Source organism: Citrus sinensis, chromosome 2 (assembly GCF_022201045.2).
Source record: "Citrus sinensis cultivar Valencia sweet orange chromosome 2, DVS_A1.0, whole genome shotgun sequence".
In the NCBI taxonomy this organism is placed as follows: Eukaryota; Viridiplantae; Streptophyta; class Magnoliopsida; order Sapindales; family Rutaceae; genus Citrus; species Citrus sinensis.
Genome location: NC_068557.1, coordinates 3370178 through 3391303, shown reverse-complemented (window position 1 = coordinate 3391303; position 21126 = coordinate 3370178). Strand labels below are relative to the sequence as shown.

The 21126-nt window shown below is 33.9% G+C and overlaps 1 protein-coding gene across 25 annotated transcripts; it reads right to left on the bottom strand.

The window, feature by feature from the left end:
- Positions 1–6685: 6685 nt before the first annotated feature.
- Positions 6686–19624, bottom strand: LOC102618020 (receptor-like protein 47). 25 transcript variants are annotated; one of them, XR_008052557.1, is made up of 5 exons: positions 14927–17234; positions 14758–14814; positions 13998–14088; positions 7091–7147; positions 6686–6976 (listed from the first exon to the last, which is right to left on the bottom strand). XR_008052557.1 is itself a non-coding variant. In XM_052435483.1 (3 exons), coding segments are annotated over exons 1-3 (2073 nt in total). In that variant the 5' UTR covers positions 17113–17236; the 3' UTR covers positions 11272–14813. The 25 variants fall into 25 exon arrangements, 3 of the variants coding, with proteins under 3 accessions (XP_052291443.1, XP_052291444.1, XP_052291445.1); XR_008052567.1 differs by lacking the exons at positions 13998–14088; positions 14758–14814; positions 14927–17234 and adding exons at positions 7260–13934; positions 19269–19624; XR_008052570.1 differs by lacking the exons at positions 13998–14088; positions 14758–14814 and adding an exon at positions 7260–7818 and having other exon boundaries at positions 16641–17246.
- Positions 19625–21126: the final 1502 nt, after the last annotated feature.

Here is a 21126-nt window from a genome sequence, read left to right as displayed (position 1 = left end):
AAACTTCTAGCCAATAGGGAAAGGTACCTTCAAACTAATTATTCCCAACATCTATGTTGAACTAGAGTGCATCAAATCAAAAGATTGACGAAACGACAAGAAAACAATAAGTTTTGGTAACTGAAGCTTAAGCAAAATGACATTCTGATATGTGTTTGATGGTGTCTTAACACTACTTGTTTAAATGACTTGGAACTTAAAGAAAAATCAGCATTTTATGTGAAATTTTTTAATGACGTGTAAAGGTTGTTAAAGTTGTTAAAAGCACTTGCTTTTCACGCGCGATAGTAGGCAGGTACCTGGGTTTGTTATAAACCTGAAATTGCAGTTGATTTTGGTGTAACAATGCAGCATGTAAAGTCATTGAGATGGGAGACATAAGCCTTAAACTAATGATTGGGACTGCAAGGGAAATTAGGCAAGTCATGCATGTAGTAGACCTAAAGAGAAATCTAATTTCTTTTAGAGGCGCTTGATCAGGTAAGATGTAGTTTCAAGGTTGAATATAGTGAACTGAGGATCTTAAATGGTACAACACTAATTATGATTGAGACTTTAAAAAAATGGTGTTTCTGTCTTAGATCGTGAAATAGTGACTAGTGAATCTAGTGTGTCAACTAAGACTAATATAAATAATATCATATTGTGGCATTTAAGATTGGATAAATGAGCTTGAAAGATCTTAAAAAATTAGAAAAACAGGGTGTTTTGGGAACTGATAAGTTTAGAGAGCTAGATTTCTATGAGGATTGTATTCTAGGGACATTTACAAGGGTTAGTTTAAAGAAATCTATTCACAAAACCAAAAGCATCCTGGACTATGTGCATTCAGATCTGTGGAGACCTTCAAACGTTCCATCTTTGGGTGGAAATAGACTTTTCATGTCTATCATTAATGATTTCTCAAGGAAGGTTTGGTTGTATATTCTCATAACTAAAGACCAAGTGTTTGGGAAGTTTTAAAGAGTAGAAAGCTCTTGTTGAAAACCAAACAGCAAAGAAACTGAAGAAGCTGAAAACAAACAATAGACTTAAGTATTGCAATCAGATAGTTAATTAATTCTGTTCAAGTGAAGGCATTATTAGATATAGAATGCATTAACTAAAAGGATGAATAGAACTCTAATGGACAAAGCCAAATGTATGATGATTCAATTAGAGTTACCTAAAGGGTTATAGGCAGAAACCTTGTTGGTAGCTTATTTACTAGTAAATCTTAGTCTTTATTCAACTATAGATTTCAAAACACCTCATGAAAAGTGGTCTGGTAAACCTGTAGACTACAGCAAAATAAAAGTGTTTGGATGTACTACTTATGCACATATAAATCAAGGCAATTTGGCACCAAGAGCTCTGAAAGAGCTATTTATAGGTTATCCAGAAAGAGCTCTGATATGGTGTACAAATTTGTCTATACCTAAATGTATAATCAATAGAGATGTGGTGTTTAATAAGGAAGTGGTATTGAATAAGAATCAATCTACCGGAGATACTGGACTTAACGATAAAACTGATGATAATGTTCAATTTGAAGTGGAGTAGCCAATATAAAAACCTTCAAATGTAGCTATCGATTCAGATGAAGGTGGTGTTGATGATAGTGACAAAACCAGAGGACGTCATAAGCCTCAGTTAGAAGATTTATCATTTGGCTAAAAACAGAGAAAGAAGAACGATTGGACTCCTAAAGAGATTTGGCTATGCAGATGTCATTGTATATGCACTTGCTACATCACATAAAATTGATAGAGAAGAACCAAGCAGTTGTAAAGAAGCAATGCAAAGCATATTCAAGACTTAATGGCAGCAGGCTATAGATGAAGAAATGTCATCACTTTACAAGAACAACACTTGAGAGCTGGTAAGGAAACCTAACAATAAGAGATTAATTTGCTGTAATAGATCTATAGGGTTAAAGAAGGCCTAACAACTATAGAACCCAGGAGCTTTAAGGCCAGGTCAGTAGCCAAGGGGTATACCCAAAGAGAGGGAGTTGACTTCAAGGAAGTTTTTTCACCTGTAGTCAAACATGCTTCAATAAGAATGTTATTAACTTTAACAGCAGTTCATGACATGGACCTTGATCAATTTGATGTCAAAACTGCTTTCTTGCATTGATGACTACAAGAAGAGATTCTGATGACTCAATCAGAGAGGTATATGAAACCAAAGAGGGCTGATTATGTGTTTTTATTGAAAAAATCACTAGATGGCTTGAAGTAGTCCCCAAGACAGTGGTATAGCAGGTTTATGAGTTCATTACCTCAAATATTTTCAATAGATGCAGCTTTGATTGTTGGGTATATTACAAGCTACTTAAGACACATCTCAACATATACTTGTTGATGTATATAGATGATATGTTAATAGCTTGTAAATAAAGAGATGAGATTGAAACCTTAAAGCTGCTGCTGAGTTTAGAGTTTGAGACGAAGGATTTAGGACATGCCAAGAAGGTCTTAGGTATGGAAATAAAAAAAAAAAACAGAAAAGAAAAAACTATATTTCTCTCACAAGAGAAATACGTAAAAAAGGTGCTTAACACCTTTGGTATGACAAACTGTAAGCCTGTCTTGACGCCATTGACATCTCATTTCAAACTCTTAAATGTGCAGTGTGCTAAAACAGATAAAGAAAAGTCTGAAATGGCAAAAGTTCCATATGCCAATGCTGTGGAGATTGTAATGAATGCTATGGTCTTAACAAGACCTAATATTTCTGACGCTTTAAGCATTGTAAGCAGATATATAGTAGCACATGGGAAAGAGCACTAGCAAGCAATCAAGTCAACATTGAGGTATCTCAATGGTACTCAGAAATATAGATTGTTATATGCCATAAGTAGTGGCTCGTGGCGTTATGTGGACTCAGCTTTTGCTGAGGACTATGATAGAAGAAAGTCTTTAACAGGGTATATGTTTATGCTAGATGGCTGCATTATCAACTAAAAAGCAAGTCTCTAACATGTTGTTGCTTTGTCAACATCAGAGGCTAAATATACAACAGGTATAGAGGCAGTCAAAGAAGCTTTGTGGCTCAAAGGGAGACTGCAGAATTAGGGATAGCTCAAGAAACTGTCGAAATTCACTGTGATAGCTCTAGTGCAATATACTTGAGTGAAAATCCAGCTCATCATGAGAGAACCAAGCATCCTGATGTCAAATTACACTATATCAGAAATGAAGTGTCAAAAGGTGTGATCAAAATGTTGAAGGTTCATACAAACAATAATTCTACAGACATGCTTACAAAAGTGGTTCCAACAGCTAAGTTCAAGGTTTACTTGAACATGGTTAGTTTATGTAGTCTCTAAATTGCAGAGGGATGAGGCGAAACGCTAGTCAGGTTTGATTTGTTTCAAGGTGGAGATTTTGTTGAAGCAAAGTGAATCAAATCAAAAGATCGATGAAACAACAAGAAAGCAATGCATTTTGGTGACTGAAGCTAAGCAAAACAACATTCTGATCTGTGTTTAATGGTGTCTTAATATTACTTGTTTAAACGACTTAGAACTTTGCTGGAACTTAAAGAACCATGAGCAGTGCACGTGAAGTTTTGAATGATGTGTAAAGGTTGTTAAAGATGTTAAAAGCATTTGCTTCTCACGTGCAATATTGGGCAAGTAACTGGGTTCGTTATAAACCTAGAAATGCAACTGGTTCTGGTTTAACAAACACAGAGATCCAGAGGTTTTGAGAGAGAGAGAGAGAGAAAAAAAAAAGCTTAAGTGAAGAAGGTCTTCTTGTTCCTTGAACATAGCTCTGTATCCACTATGTAAAGAAAACTTGATTCAATCAATAAACTGATCGATTTGTTCCTCTCGTGGATGTAAGTCAATGCAAATTGACTGAACCACATTATTTGCTGTGTCTTGTGTTCTTTCTTGTGGTTTTGTGTTTCTATTGATTGTTTATGGTCAATTCATCATTCTGATCATCGGTTCATTCATCATTATTAGCTAATCAGATCATCTTTTTTGCATCTTGGAAATCTGAATCAGTGATCTTGGGAGTGATTGATATGGTTCAATTTGTATAACTTTACAATCTCTTCAATCTAAAACTTCCAAATACTGATAGTTCAACAAAGACAGAGGCAATGATCCTTCGTAAAGACAGAGGCAATGATCCTTCGAACCGATTGCCATTAAGGTTAAGACTTGACAAAACACTAGTTTTTGCAAACGTATGAGAGAGATTGCCACTGAATTTGTTCATTCAGTGGAGCAGCAATCGGCATGCCCTTTCCAAGACATCATCTTTGGACGAGATTATTGATATTCTACAACTTTTTCCCAAAGAAAAGAGTTGCTTAAGTTGGAGCAATGCTGAACTTTGGTCATGAGAGCAGAGTTTAGCAGAACACCGAAAACACAAAACGTAGCTGGAGGCAGATCAAAAGTTGATACTACTGAGTGAAATAGCCCTTTTTTTCTTTTTTGGTTCCCGATGAAATCACAAGAGAGATATATGAGTTTATATAGAAGAGAAATGCATGGCTATTCATCAAGTATTAATTATATAATATAATACTTGTTGACTTAGTGCACCAAGCCTTGTTTTGGAATCTACGTAGATGGGGAGTGGAATCCTTGTTGTGGAGATAATGGCCATGACCAACAATACTTTTCTTAGTGGCAATTTGTGGAGATAATGGTGGTATTAATTGAAATTTCTCAGCTGTGAATCTTTGCATATCGAAAATCAAAAGCCCCCAACTCCTCTAGATTCAGATTATACATTCTCACACTTTACTTGCTGTCTGATCACGACCAAGTCTTAATTTTACGTAAGATAAATTAATACAGCTTAATCAAATATCACAGCGGTACTGAAACAAGTCTATGAGTGTATGCATGATCAGTTGTGTGATGATCGTGATTAATTTGAATGGAAATAACATAATGATTGCATTGACGATGGCTTACAATAAATTATATATGGTTAGACTCACTTTTCTAGATGTGGCTCACATATATGGATCGAGATTTAATTAGAGCTCACATATATGTAGCCAGTTAGTTTTAATTAAAAGATAATTATAAATGCTCGCATGTTTCTAAAGGATTGGATAATGATATAACGAGTATTCACGAATTCCTGAAGGATTAAGATAAAGAAGAATTTTTTTAATTTTCTTAGTAGAAGAAAATGATCAAGTCCATTGCAAATTCTATGGGGCCCCTAGCTAGCCTGGCCCCAACAACTTATTAAGGCTATCAAGAAGGAATAGGCTAGAAGATCCGTAATATGTTTGAGTGTTTTCTATACTCGAACAACACTAAATGAAGGTATGCAAATTTACTTGTAGTTTATTATTTTGATATAACTTTTTATATCATAAAGTTTTTCTTTCATATATTACTTATTAGATTAAAAAAATTATAATTAGTGGAAATGGCGTCATATAAAAAGGAAGAAAAATTAAAGGTAGGAAACAAAAACACCTTATGAAGGCCCCATCCCATTACACGTGTCCTCAGTAGACTCTCCTCTGACTAGATGTGATTTTTTTTTTTTGGCTCTCAATTGAAGGGCTTGTTATTTCTAGCCAGCTTGCCAAGAATATACATATTCTCTTAAATTAATTAATCAACAGCAACAAAACTAAAAAATATAATTAATTAGTAATCATGTCTGGTTCTGGTGCCATTCCTCAAATGAAAGCTAATTGTGGGTTGTGTTCAATGACGCAATGCCATGAGCTTAGGGGTTCTAATAGACTAATACCATGATCATTTTGGTGATAGAGTCATGAAGCATTGCTAAATAAGTGATAAAGAGGACAAAGTGCATGCACTGTTTTTTACAACATTTTATCCAAAAGCATACGTGTGTTTATCGTGCATGCTATCTAAAAGAAGGATTAACAATCTCTTATGATCTGAATTTTTCTTGAGTAAAAATTCATGTGTTGATCGGCAGTTAATAAATTTAAAAAATAGATAAATTTATTCCTATGCATACATTATTATTACATGATATATGACAAAAGATTGTTAAAAACTTAAGAAAATTCAAATAAAGAGAGAATTCTAATCTCTAGAACAAGCTGTTGGCAGTTAGTATTTTGATATTGTTATTGATTTGATGATTCAGATTAGCTGTTATATTGTTCATGACAATATTATGCAAACTAGCGAAATATATAGTATAGGTATAATTGAAATGAGTTAAAACAATCTAATTAATTATATTGATGCCAAAATCTCAATATACAGGGGAAACAAAAGATCTTTGAACAGTGAAAACAAAATCCAAGTATACGATGAATTTCCACAGCCTTTTTTTATAAGATTATAATCTTGAGTGCTGACGTGGACGATCTTTTGATGTTGACGTGGCACGGCCTGGGCCGTTTTTAAAAGGACCATTAGGCCGGAACTGTGATAGTCCGGTCCAATTAATCTACAGAATTCTGAGCTATAGCCTATACAGTAGGGGTGATCATGTTCAACCGCTATTTTATTTTATATTTCATTTAAAAATCAAGTTTCCAGATTAGCCCATTTTAGTACTGTTTGATGAAACTGTGAATACCAGACATCTCTATATTCGTTTGTCGTTGAATATATTTTATAAATTTAAGTGGCTCCTTTGTTCATGCATTTTATGCACAACTAACCATTCAATTAGTACAAGGATTCAAGAGCAATTTTATTGGATTATGAGTCACGAAAACAATGTAATTAATTTGGAGGGATTTGGGAATTTATTGATAAAAAATTGAAGTAGCACATGAATTTCTATTAGAAATAAGAAAATAAAAATATTAGAAGTTGTATAAGTCGTGGAAAAGGGAGTATCCACTCATGAAAGCTCAAACAATGAAATTCGGCAAAAATCGCATGCATCGTAGCTAAAGGCTGTGAATATTTTTCTGCTCGTCGCAAGCTTCAGCTTCTTCAAAACGCCCAAATCACAACATGCCTACCGAAGGCAAGATACACCAAATCAAGCTGCCCCAACCCCATTTCCTACATCAACATTATTTGTTCAAATGATTTTTTCCCTCAGAATTTTGATCAAGCTTACCAACAAAAGAATTAAGTCGTAGTATATTATTAGGAATTGGAAATTAATTTCTGTACCTGGAGGGTGATTATTTGACTTCGACAGCTTAATTCCATTCCATAAGTGTAAAATTCCTGAAGAAAAAACACATCAGATTATTAATATATGGTTAAAATATTAGTTGAGATGATGGAAAATATCAGCATGCAACCTACTTAAACTAATATGAGAAAGTGATGCACTTACTAATTTTTTCTTGCGATACCAAGACAGCTCACTCTTATCCTGACCTTGTTAGATTAATTCTTTTCAATCATCCTTACAAGCCATCGTGGCTTTCCAGTCCCAAATACTATGTATCCGATGGACAAGCCAATCACCAATCCAGATCCATAACCCATCTTAGCAAACTTCCAATCAAACCAACTTGAAGCATTTTCTTCTTCACCGAATCTTGTTGACCCTACTGGTTCTGGCGCCTCATCAATGTTGCAGCTTTCTAACAATGGGAATCCACACAACCCTGAGTTACCAACATAGGAATCGTTTCGAAATGTATTGAATTGGGATCCTTGAGGTATAGGTCCCTCAAACTGGTTGTACGAAAGATTTAGCACTGAAAGATATTTCAGACTCGTCAATTGCGTTGGAATATGCCCAACAAGCATGTTTGAAGACAAGTCTAGAGATTCGACCTCGGTCAAATTTCTCAACAATGATGGAATATCACCTGTAAGGTTGTTGTGAGAAATGTTGTTGAGACCTTTAAGTAAATTGAGCTTTCCCACCACTTCTGGAATTCCTCCTTGAAATTTATTACTCGACAAATCAATTGTCATAAAAATGGTTAGAATTCTCTCTATTTGGATGTCAATGCCTTTGATAGTCAAAATTATTGATTCATAGTAATTAGAAGAATTCAAAGGTGTCATATAATCCACTTCAACACTATTATTATTCCCATGCATCATGGCTTTAAAATTATCAAGATATCCTGTTGGTAAAACTCCGGTGAATTCATTGTGAGACAAATCAATTATTCTGAACCTAGGGAATGGAACTATTGTTGTGTTGTCACCAATGGGACCCCAAAATCTATTGGAACGCAAGATAAGAACTTGTAATTCTGGAAGAATTTCTAACCAATTGGGGAAGTTATCATTAATTTGATTATTCCCAACATCTAAAACTTCCAAGTGATGACAATTCACCAAAGATAGTGGCAGTGGTCCTTCCAGCCGATTTCCATTAAGGTTAAGATTTGTCAAATTACAACTGTTTACAAACTTTTGAGAGATTTTTCCATTGAAGTTGTTCATTCTCATATCCAAGACCTTGTGTGTTAGGTTCGAATCAAAGTTAAGTTGGGTCATATTTGTTGGTGGAAAATATTCAATGTTTGTCAGGAAGTTGTTGGAAAGATCTAGGTAATACAAAGCAGTTATTCCTAAGTCCCACATCCAACTAGAAATCCTACCATGAATTCGGTTTTTAGAAAGGTTAAACCACTGCAATTGATGCAGGGTTCTCAAGATGTCCGGAAATTCACTTATATTGCAAGCAGATAAACCCAACCCAAAAAGATTGGGAAAGGAAGAGTTGACTTTTAATTTGGTGCTCAATGATAATCTATTATTAGAAACAAATAGCCATTTAAGATTTTTGAGCTTTGCAAAATCGTACAGTTCAGTGGTGCCGCTTAATCTGTTTGAAGGAAGTCTGAGAAGAATCAAATTCTCAAGCTCATAGACTGAACTCGGAATTGAGCCAGAAAGTTGGTTACTACTGAAATCTAAGTAAGAAAGTTGGGTTAGATTGGTAAAAATATCAGGAATTTTATGTTGCGAAAGCGCGAGGTTGAGCAATTACTAATACTGCGACTTCTGGAGAAATATGCATGTGGTAATAAATAAATGCAAAGAAAATAGGACACAATAATTTACGTGGTTCGGCGTAATGCCTACGTCCACGGACAAAAACTAGAAGATAATTTTACTAACAAATGAGAATTTATAAAAGTGAGAAAAGCTCACAAAACCCACAACCCCAATACACGCAAATAGAACCTCACTAGAACACTTAAGTTGACTCTCTCTCAAATCTCTCAAAGAGCTCACTTGCAATTGCTCTCTACTTCTCTCAAATTGGGATGCTTACAATTGCAAATTGCTTCTCTATTTATAGAGAGCATTCTGCACCAAGTTTGGTTCAATTGGTCAAAACGTTGAACTGGATCTTGCATTGCATGCATTAAAGTCATGCATATTTGTCAATAATTACATGTGTAATTTGTTGCCATAGTCAATTTTCAACATCACCAAATTGTATGTACAAGATTTTCAAAACTTTTTTCATGCTTTCAAAACCTAACTTTGTCTTTTGAAATTGGCAAGCCGACCAACTTTGCTTTTTTGAAAGTGGCAAGCCATTATTTGACTTTTTAACAATTCTCCACTTCGGCGAAGATTTAGTAAATCTGAGCCGATTATCAACAAATCATCCTCCAATCTCTACCTTCCCCGACTGCTTTCAAACTTGCAGGATATTGATCAAGTTTAGACAATGCTCAAACTTGATCGTCGTCACTACCTTTATCAATATATCTGCGAGATTATCTGCAGTCTTAATTTTCTGAAGAAGAATCTTCCCATCATCAACAATTTCCCGCACAAAGTGAAATCGTACATCAATATGCTTCGTACATGCATGATAAACTTGGTTCTTTGTTAAGTGAATAGCACTTTGACTGTCGCAATATACATTAATGTGCTCCTATACTAATCCCAAATTTTCAAGCAAGCCTTGTAACCAAATAGCTTCTTTAACAGCCTTTGTAATTGCCATGTACTCGGCCTCTGTGGTCGACAGTACAACTGTAGACTGTAGTGTAGACTTCCAATTGATTGGCCCTCCAGCAAAGTTAAATACATATCCGGTGATTGACCGTCGTTTGTCCAAATCACCAATATAATCAGAATCGACGTACCCATTCACACTTTGACCAAGTGTATCATCTTGCTCAAACAACAAACCAACATCCATGGTCTTTTGAATGCACCGTAGAATCCATTTCACAGCTTGCCAACGCCCTTTACCAGGATTATGCATATACATGCTCACTATACCAACTAAATGTGAAATGTCAGGCTTTTTACACACCATTGCATACATCAAGCTACCTAGTGTATTTGAATACGGAACTTGTAACATGTATTCTCGTTATGCATCTGTTGAAGGAGAAAGTTGTGCAGAAAGCTTGAAATAAGAAGCCAACGGGGTACTCACAGATTTTGTCTGCTCTACCATGTCAAACTGTTGTAGTACCTTCTTCAAATATTACTTTTGAGACAAGCTTACTTTGCCACAAGTTCTATTTCTGCATATCTCCATGCCAAGAATCTTCTTAGCTTCACCTAGATCTTTCATCTCAAATTCTTGATTGAGTTGAGTTTTCAACTTCTCAATCTCATCTTTGCTCTTCGATGCTATTTCCATATCATCGACATGCAACAGCAAATAAATGAAAGATTCTTCTTGTAGCTTGCGAAAATACACACAATGATCAAATTTATTTCTTGTGTACCTTTGTCCTTTCATAAATCGATCAAATCGTTTATACCACTGTCTCGAAAATTGTTCAATCCATAAAGCGACTTTGTCAATTTGCAAACCCAATTTTCTTTTTCAGCAACCTTGAATCCATCTAGCTGAGTCATGTAAATTTCCTCTTCCAAATCATCATGTAAAAATGTAGTTTTAACATCAAGTTGAAAGCAGTCGGAAAAGGCAAAGATTGGAAGATAATTTGTTGATAATCGGCTCACATTTATTAAATCTTCGTCGAGGTGGAGAATTGTTGAAAAGTCAAATAATGACTTGCCAATTTTTAAAAAGCAAAGTTGGTCGGCTTGCTAATTTCAAAAGACAAAGTTAGATTTTAAAAGCATGAAAAAGGTTTTGAAAAGCTTGTACATGCAATTCGGTGATATTGAAAATTGATAGAAAAGCATTTTGCACCAAATTGGGTTCAATTGGTCAAAACGTTGAGTTGGATCTTGCATTACATGCATTAAAGTCATCCATATTTGTCAACAATTACATATGTAATTTGTTGCTATATTCAATTTTCAACATCACCCAATTGCATGTACAAACTTTTCAAAACCTAACTTTATCTTTTGAAATTTACAAACCCACCAACTTTACTTTTTTTAAATTAACAAATAAATATTTAACTTTTCAACATTTTACCAACGAAAAAAATTGCTCCTCAGAATTAAATAATGAAGCTGCTCAAGATTTGAAAAGGAAGATGGTATGTGACCATTAAAATTATTATATGAAAGATCCAAATAAGAAAGTTGGGTGATATTACCTATTGATGCAGGAATTGACCCCATGAAATTGCTGGAAGAGAGGTTAAGGAGTGTCAAGCTCCGAAGTTGACTAAAACCAGAAGAAATCTCGGAGTAATTAAAATCATTGAAAGCCAAGTTGAGCTTTCGTATGTGAGGAAGAAAGAAAAGGCTACTATAGGAAGGGATATTGCCATGAAGCCAACTACAGCTAAGGTCGAGGCCAATCACGTGACCAGCCACCGTATCACATGTTACTCCATCCCATGAGCAGCAATCAGCATCCTCTTTCCAAGACATCATCTTTGGACAAGATTGTTGATATACTTCATCACAATCATACGAAGAATGTTGTTCAAAAGAAAAGAGTTGCTTATATTGGAGTAACGCAGAGCTTTGATCATGAGAGCAAAGCTTCGCAGAACAACACTGAAAATACAAGAGCAATAACTGGAGGCAGATCAAAACTGGACAAGGCTGTGTTAAGTAACCCATTTATCCAGTGAATGGAAAGGATTGAATCCAATTAATTATGTAATAATTTTAAAGCACGAAGTGATCTTGTTACGGAGCTTGGAACTCTATATGGAATCTGGCCGGTTTGGTGAGTGTCTTTGTCGCTAATTTGTAAAATTCATAATCTAATTAATTATGTGAATCTCGTGGCCACATGGGCAGGATAAGAAAGTTAAGAGTTCAAAGTAGGATCCTTTCATGCAACTAATGAAGAGGGCAATCTAGGCCACGTGTTCGGCGGGGAATGGTGAGTCCTAGGAAGGCATCGTGGTGAATGTAGAACCACTCCCTTTTCACAGTTTTTCCACAAACCAGTTCAAACGCAGACGTATATAAGAAGCTGTGCTCAAATTAGCATTGTCTGTATTATTTCCGTTACCGAAGTCATTACATTTTCTTTTTTTCCTAAAGACGGTTAGGAACATTTAATTATCTTGGCATTCTGTATGTATTTCTAAGCACAAAGGTGCATTTGTTTATGGGCACTGTATAGGGCTGAATTATTTGAAACAAATCATGTCCTGTTTCATACTAGGCGGGGATGATAATGGGCAAATTGAGGTCAGGGATTATGATCCCCGAACCCACCTTTATACCCAAAAATTCTTATTTGGGGGAGTTCGGAGATATCTCTAAAAATTCTAAATGGGTAGAGTTTAAAAAAATAAAAAGTACAAAAAAAATCTTATTATTAATTTTTTATTCGCATCAAAATATATATTGCTTATTTTCAATACTTAAATTTTTTATTTTAATTTTCATTTATATAATTTATTTAATTTATAATAAATATGAATAAAAAGGTATTAGAAAATGAGGATAATACTGTAAACTTATGTTGCCATAAGAGTTATTGATTATTATGAAAATCATAGAAGGTAAGTAGTATATGTTAATTTCAATAGGGAAAATTCACAACCTCTCATTGATCTACACCCAAACCCAAAATAAACGGCCCAAGCTACACGAGATACATCATGACTTGCAAGAATATAACATTATTTCAAAGAGCGAAGTTATTTGAATTCACCAAACTATTCATTAATCCAATTCTAAAAAGATAATTTATTACACAAATATCCTTAAATTAAATTATTATAATAATCATTATAGCTAAATATTATTGCAACTTAATCGTCTTTAATTTCTCTCTCTAAAGTTTTTATATCTGCATTTATTTTTCAATATATATAAAAGATTATTGTTGCTCTTTAACATTACTAAACTATAGCTTATAAATAAAAGACTTATTTACTTTGACATACATTATATTTCCTTGCAATTTGGTGTGAAAAAAATTGTCTTTTAATTGAGATCAAGGATCTTTATACTTTATCCTTTTTTTAGTGTTTCATGATAGAACTTTGAGAGTTTCAGTCAAGGAGAAAAAAAAATGAAAAAGAGCCACTGCAACAAGACAAGAACAGTGGATGATTTGGTTATAAAACAAAAATAGAATACTAAGAGGAAGTAGAGATATAGAAGTCGCAAAAAAGAAAGAGAAGAGAAAGAGATTTAAATAAGGGTATAATGGTTATAAAGGTGGGTTTATTGAATGAAAGATAAATTTTTAAATTTAGACGATGACTTGATTAGTAAATGGGTTTATTGAGTATTATGGTGAGTGTAAATAGTCTCAACCTATTTCAAATCATTTCTTTTCCTTAAAAATTTTGAAAAATATCAATATGCTATGATGTTATCTAGGGAAAGAATAATAATAAGATTACAAATCCAAAAGAACACTTGATAATTACTCATCTGAGCTAGATGTGAACTTACTAATTTTACTAATTTCTTCTTCTTGTTCTACATTGTCTTATCACCCTTCTCACCATATTAGATTACTTCTTTTGATCATCCACACAAACCATCTTGGCCTTCCATTTATAAATACCATATATCCAATGGACAAGTCATCCCCAACCTAGATGTGTAATCCATCTTAGTAAACTTCCAATCAAACCAGCTCGAATTTGGTACTGTCAGTTATGGTGCCTCATCATCGTTGCAAGCAATTGACAATGGGAATCCACACTACCCCAGGTTCCTAGCACAAGAATCATTTAAAAATGTATGAAAGATTTAGCACCAAAATAGTATTTGAACTCACCAATTACATTGGAATCAGCCTAACAAGCTTGTTTGGGGAGAGGTTTAAAGATCAAGCTTTGTCAAATTTCCAAATGATGATGGAATATCGCCTGTGAGGTTATTGACGAGAAATGTTGAGACATTTGAGTGGATTAAACATTCCCACCACTCCTATAATTCCTCCTTGAAACTGATTGCTAACAAATCAATTGTCATGAAAATGGCTAGAATCCTCTCCATTTGTATGTCAATTCCTTTCATAGCAAAAATTAATGATTCGTGGTTGAAGAAACTTTTTGAATTGATAATTATATTTTCTACTTCATTATCAATAGTATTATTATCTCCATGAATCATGGCTTTAAAGCTTTCCAGAAACCATGTTGGTAAAACATCAGTGAGTTCATTGTTAAAGAGATCAATTATTCAATACTTAGGAAGAGAACTCTTATTTTGGTATCACTAATGGGACCCCAAATTCAGTTAGATCATAATATAAGAACTTGCAATTTAGGAAGAACATCTAACCAGTGGGAAAAGTTATTATTAATTTGATTATTCCCAATATCAAAATCTTCTAAATGCTGGCAGATAATCAAACATGCCTACCGAAGGCAAGATACACCAAATCAAGCTGCCCCAACCCCATTTCTTACAGCAACATTATTTAATCAAATGATTTTTTCCCTCAGAATTTTGATCAAGCTTTCCAACAAAAGATTAAGTCTTAGTATATTATTAGGAATTGGAAATAAAAGCGAGAAAATTAATTTCTGTACCTGGAGGGTGATTATTTGACTTCGACAGCTTAATTCCATTCCATGAGTGTAAAATTCCTGAACAAAAAACACATCAGATTATTAATATATGGTTAAAATATTAGTTGAGATGATGGAAAATATCAGCATGTAACCTACTTAAACTAATATGAGAAAGTGATGCACTTACTAATTTCTTCTTGCGATACCAAGACTGCTCACTCTTATCCTGACCTTGTTAGATTGATACTTTTCAATCATCCTTACAAGCCATCGTGGCTTTCCAGTCCCAAATACCATGTATCCGACGGACAAGCCAATCACCAATCCAGATCCATAACCCATCTTAGCAAACTTCCAATCAAACCAACTTGAGGCATCTTCTTCTTCATCAAATCTTGTTGACCCTACTGGTTCTGGCGCCTCATCAATGTTGCAGCTTTCTAACAATGGGAATCCACACAACCCTGAGTTACCAACATATGAATCATTTGGAAATGTATTGAATTGGGATCCTCGAGGTATAGGTCCCTCAAACTGGTTGTACGAAAGATTTAGCACTGAAAGATATTTCAGGCTCGTCAATTGCGTTGGAATATGCCCAACAAGCATGTTTGAAGACAAGTCTAGAGATTCGACCTCGGTCAAATTTCTCAACGATGATGGAATATCACCTGTCAGGTTGTTGTGAGAAATGTTGAGACCTTTGAGTAAATTGAGCTTTCCCACCACTTCTGGAATTCCTCCTTGAAATTTATTACTCGACAAATCAATTGTCATAAAAATGGTTAGAATTCTCTCCATTTTGATGTCAATGCCTTTGATAGTCAAAATTATTGATTCATAGTAATTAGAAGAATTCAAAGGTGTCATATAATCCACTTCAACACTAATATTATTCCCATGCATCATGGCTTTAAAATTATCAAGATATCCTGTTAGCAAAACTCCGGTGAATTCATTGTGAGACAAATCAATTATTCTTAAGCTAGGGAATGGAACTATTGTTGTGTTCTCACCAATGGGACCCCAAAATCTATTGGAACGCAAGATAAGAACTTGCAATTCTGGAAGAATTTCTAACCAATTGGGGAAGTTATCATTGATTTGATTATTCCCAACATTTAAAACTTCCAAGTGATGACAATTCACCAAAGATGGTGGCAGTGGTCCTTCCAGCCGATTTCCATTAAGGTTAAGACTCGTCAAATTACAACTTTTTACAAACTTTCGAGGGATTTTTCCATTGAAGTTGTTCATTCTCATATCCAAGACCTTGTGGGTTAGGTTCGAATCAAAGTTAAGTTGGGTCATATTTGTCGGTGGAAAATATTCAATGTTTGTCAGGAAGTTGTTGGAAAGATCTAGGTAATACAAAGTAGCTATTCCTAAGTCCCACATCCAACTAGGAATCCTACCATGAATTCGGTTTTTAGAAAGGTTCAACCACTGCAATTGATGCAGGGTTCTTAAGATGTCCGGAAATTCACTTACATTGCAAGCAGATAAACCCAACCCAAAAAGATTGGGAAAGGAAGAGTTGACTTTTAATTTGGTGCTCAATGATAATCTATTATTAGAAACAAATAGCCATTTAAGATTTTTGAGCTTTGCAAAATCGTACAGCTCAGCGGTGCCGCTTAATCTGTTTGAAGAAAGTCTGAGAAGAATCAAATTCTCAAGCTCATAGACTGAGCTCGGAATTGAGCCAGAAAGTTGGTTACTACTGAAATCTAAGTAAGAAAGTTGGGTTAGATTGGTAAAAATATCAGGAATTTTACCAACGAAAAAATTGCTCCTCAGAATTAAATAATGAAGCTGCTCAAGATTTGAAAAGGAAGATGGTATGTGACCATTAAAATTATTATATGAAAGATCCAAATAAGAAAGTTGGGTGATATTACCTATTGATGCAGGAATTGACCCCATGAAATTGCTGGAAGAGAGGTTAAGGAGTGTCAAGCTCCGAAGTTGACTAAAACCAGAAGAAATCTCGGAGTAATTAAAATCATTGAAAGCCAAGTTGAGCTTTCGTATGTGAGGAAGAAAGAAAAGGCTACTATTGGAAGGGATATTGCCGTGAAGCCAACTACAGCTAAGGTCGAGGCCAATCACGTGACCAGCCACCGTATCACATGTTACTCCATCCCATGAGCAGCAATCAGCATCCTCTTTCCAAGACATCATCTTTGGACGAGATTGTTGATATACTTCATCACAGTCAGACGAAGAATGTTGTTCAAAAGAAAAGAGTTGCTTAAATTGGAGTAACGCAGAGCTTTGATCATGAGAGCAAAGCTTCGCAGAACACTGAAAATACAAGAGCAATAACTGGAGGCAGATCAAAACTGGACAAGGCTGTGTTAAGTAACCCATTTATCAAGTGAATGGAAAGGATTGAATCCAATTAATTATGTAATAATTTTAAAGCACGAAGTGATCTTGTTACGGAGCTTGGAACTCTATATGGAATCTGGCCGGTTAGGTGAGTGTCTTTGTCGCTAATTTGTAAAATTCAAAATCTAATTAATTATGTGAATCTCGTGGCCACATGGTCAGGATAAGAAAGTTGACAGTTCAAAGTAGGATCCTTTCATTCAATTAATGAAGAGGGCAATCTAGGCCACGTGTTCGGCGGGGAATGGTGAGTCCTAGGAAGGCATCGTGGTGAATGTAGAACCACTCCCTTTTCACAGTTTTTCCACAAACCAGTTCAAAGCCAGACGTATACAAGAAGCTTAGCATTGTCTGTATTATTACCTTTACCGAAGTCATTACATTTTCTTTTTTTCCTAAAGACGGTTAGGAACATTTAATTATCTTGGCATTCTGTATGTATTTCTAAGCACAAAGGTGCATTTGTTTATGGGCACTGTATAGGGCTGAATTATTTGAAACAAATCATGTCCTGTTTCATACTAGGCAGGGATGATAATGGGCAAATTGAGGTCAGGGATCATGATCCCGGAACCCACCTTTATACCCAAAAATTCTTATTTGGGGGGAGTTCGGAGATATCTCTGAAAATTTTAAATGGGTAGAGTTTAAAAAAATAAAAAGTACAAAAAAAATCTTATTATTAATTTTTTATTCGCATCAAAACATATATTGCTTATTTTCAATACTTAAATTTTTTATTTTTATTTTAATTTATATAATTTATTTAATTTATAATAAATATGAATAAAAAGGTATTAGAAAATGAGGATAATACTGTAAAATTATGTTGCCATAAGAGTTATTGATTATTATAAAAATCATAGAAGGTAAGTAGTATATGTTAATTTCAATAGGGAAAATTCACAACCTTTCATTGATCTACACCCAAACCCAAAATAAACGGCCCATGCTACACCAGATGCATCATGACTTGCAAGAATATAACATTATTTCAAAGAGTGGAGTTATTTGAATTCACCAAACTATTCATTAATCCAATTCTAAAAAGATAATTTATTACACAAATATCCTTAAATTAAATTATTATTATAATCATTATAGCTAAATATTATTGTAACTTAATCGTCTTTAATTTCTCTCTCTAAAGTTTTTATATCTGCATTTATTTTTCAATAGATATAAAAGATTATTGTTGCTCTTTAACATTACTAAACTATAGCGTATAAATAAAAGACTTATTTTTTTTTGAGAAGGAATAAAAGACTTATTTACTTTGACATACATTATATTTCCTTGCAATTTGGTGTGAAAAAAATTGTCTTTTAATTGAGATCAAGGATCTTTATACTTTATCCTTTTTTTAGTGTTTCATGATAGAACTTTGAGAGTTTCAGTCAAGGAGAAAAAAAAAATGAAAAAGAGCCACTGCAACAAGACAAGAACAGTGGATGATTTGGTTATAAAACAAAAATAGAATACTAAGAGGAAGTAGAGATATAGAAGTCGCAAAAAAGAAAGAGAAGAGAAAGAGATTTAAATAAGGGTATAATGGTTATAAAGGTGGGTTTATTGAATGAAAGATAAATTTTTAAATTTAGACGATGACTTGATTAGTAAATGGGTTTATTGAGTATTATGGTGAGTTTAAATAGTCTCACCCTATTTCAAATCATTTCTTTTCCTTAAAAATTTTGAAAAATATCAATATGCTATGATGTTATCTAGGGAAAGAATAATAATAAGATTACAAATCCAAAAGAACACTTGATAATTACTCATCTGAGCTAGATGTGAACTTACTAATTTTACTAATTTCTTCTTCTTGTTCTACATTGTCTGATCACTCTTCTCGCCTTATTAGATTACTTCTTTTTTATCATCCACACAAACCAACTTGGCCTTCCATTTATAAATACCATATATCCAATGGACAAGTCATCCCCAACCTAGATGTGTAATCCATCTTGGTAAACTTCCAATCAAACCAGCTCGAATTTGGTACTGTCAGTTATGGTGCCTCATCATCGTTGCAAGCAATTGACAATGGGAATCCACACTACCCCAGGTTCCTAGCACAAGAATCATTTGAAAATGTATGAAAGATTTAGCACCAAAATAGTATTTGAACTCACCAATTACATTGGAATCAGCCTAACAAGCTTGTTTGGGGAGAGGTTTAAAGATCAAGCTTTGTCAAATTTCCAAATGATGATGGAATATCGCCTGTGAGGTTATTGACGAGAAATGTTGAGACATTTGAGTGGATTAAACTTTCCCACCACTCCTATAATTCCTCCTTGAAACTGATTGCTAACAAATCAATTGTCATGAAAATGGCTAGAATCCTCTCCATTTGTATGTCAATTCCTTTCATAGCAAAAATTAATGATTCGTGGTTGAAGAAACTTTTTGAATTGATAATTATATTTTCTACTTCATTATCAATAGTATTATTATCTCCATGAATCATGGCTTTAAAGTTTTCCAGATACCATGTTGGTAAAACATCAGTGAGTTCATTGTTAAAGAGATCAATTATTCACAACTTAGGAAGAGAACTCTTATTTTGGTATCACTAATGGGACCCCAAATTCAGTTAGATCATAATATAAGAACTTGCAATTTAGGAAGAACATCTAACCAGTGGGAAAAGTTATTATTAATTTGATTATTCCCAATATCAAAATCTTCTAAATGCTGGCAGTTAATCAAATGAGAAGGCAATGGTCCTTCTAACTGACTGCATTAAGGATTATTATTGGAAATTTCAAAGAATGTTATGTGAGATGGTAGATCGAAAAGTGATCCAAGTAAGTTGGATCGAAAGTCAATTTGTTCAAAATCTCTCCACGAAAGATGTTCCATGCTTGTCATGAAGTTTTATGAAAAATCTCGTCAATTCAAAGTATGTACTCCTATATGCCACATCCAACTAAGAATCCTACCATAGATTTGGTTTTTAGAAAGGTCCAACCACTCTAATTAGTGTTGAGTTCTCAAAATGCCTAGAAACTCACTTATATTACAACAGACTAAACTTAAACTAAAAACATTAGAAAAAGAAGAGTTGATTGTTAATTCATGTTCAGTGATAAAGTGGTATTAGAAAGATCAAGATTTTTATGGTTTTAGAGTTTTGCAAAATCATACAACTCAATGGATAGTCAATTATAACTAGAGATGGCCAACAAGCCGACTTGGTAGACTAAGTTCGTGCAGCGTGGCACACACGAGCACCTTTTGATAGAGCATGCACTACGGTATGAGTACAGCACGAGCACGTTTAGGTAGGACATATTGCATGACACGGGCACGACACATAGGCGGGCTAGGCTAAGCTGAGAATTTAAAGCGCATGGGCCTTAAAAGCAAGACTCAATTAGAGATGGGTTAAAAAATGACACATGAAAGATCTTGCAATAAGCTTATTTCATCAGTGGGCTAGCACATGACCCGCCGGCTATTAATAACATATGGGCTAAAGTATATCAAAATAAAACATCTTAACAAAAAGTAAACTTAAAATATTATTATTTTACAAATGACTTGAAATTGAATCTTTTAATGTATTTTATTAGTGTAAGTTTTTTAAATTCATTAAGTCTTAGTTTAAAAAAATACTCTAATTGTTTTGTGTTAACAATTTATTAAATGAAAAAATGATATCATGATTTTAATGAATAAAATTACAAAATCATGATTTTACAAATGATAAATCTAAACTAGTACGACTTTAATATTTCATTTGTGAAATCATAAATTAGTCAAATGAAATATGTTTCATTTGTAAATGAAATATTTTTCACCATTTATACACAAAATATAATTTTGAATGAAATATGTTTTGTTATAAATCAAAAGTTAATTTTTAATTGTAATTTTTTAATTTGAAACTTGTAAGCATTAATGTCATTATGAACTACGATTTATGACTCTATGTAAGTTCAAGTTAACAATTAAATGTTAACCCTTAAGAAAAAATTATTATTA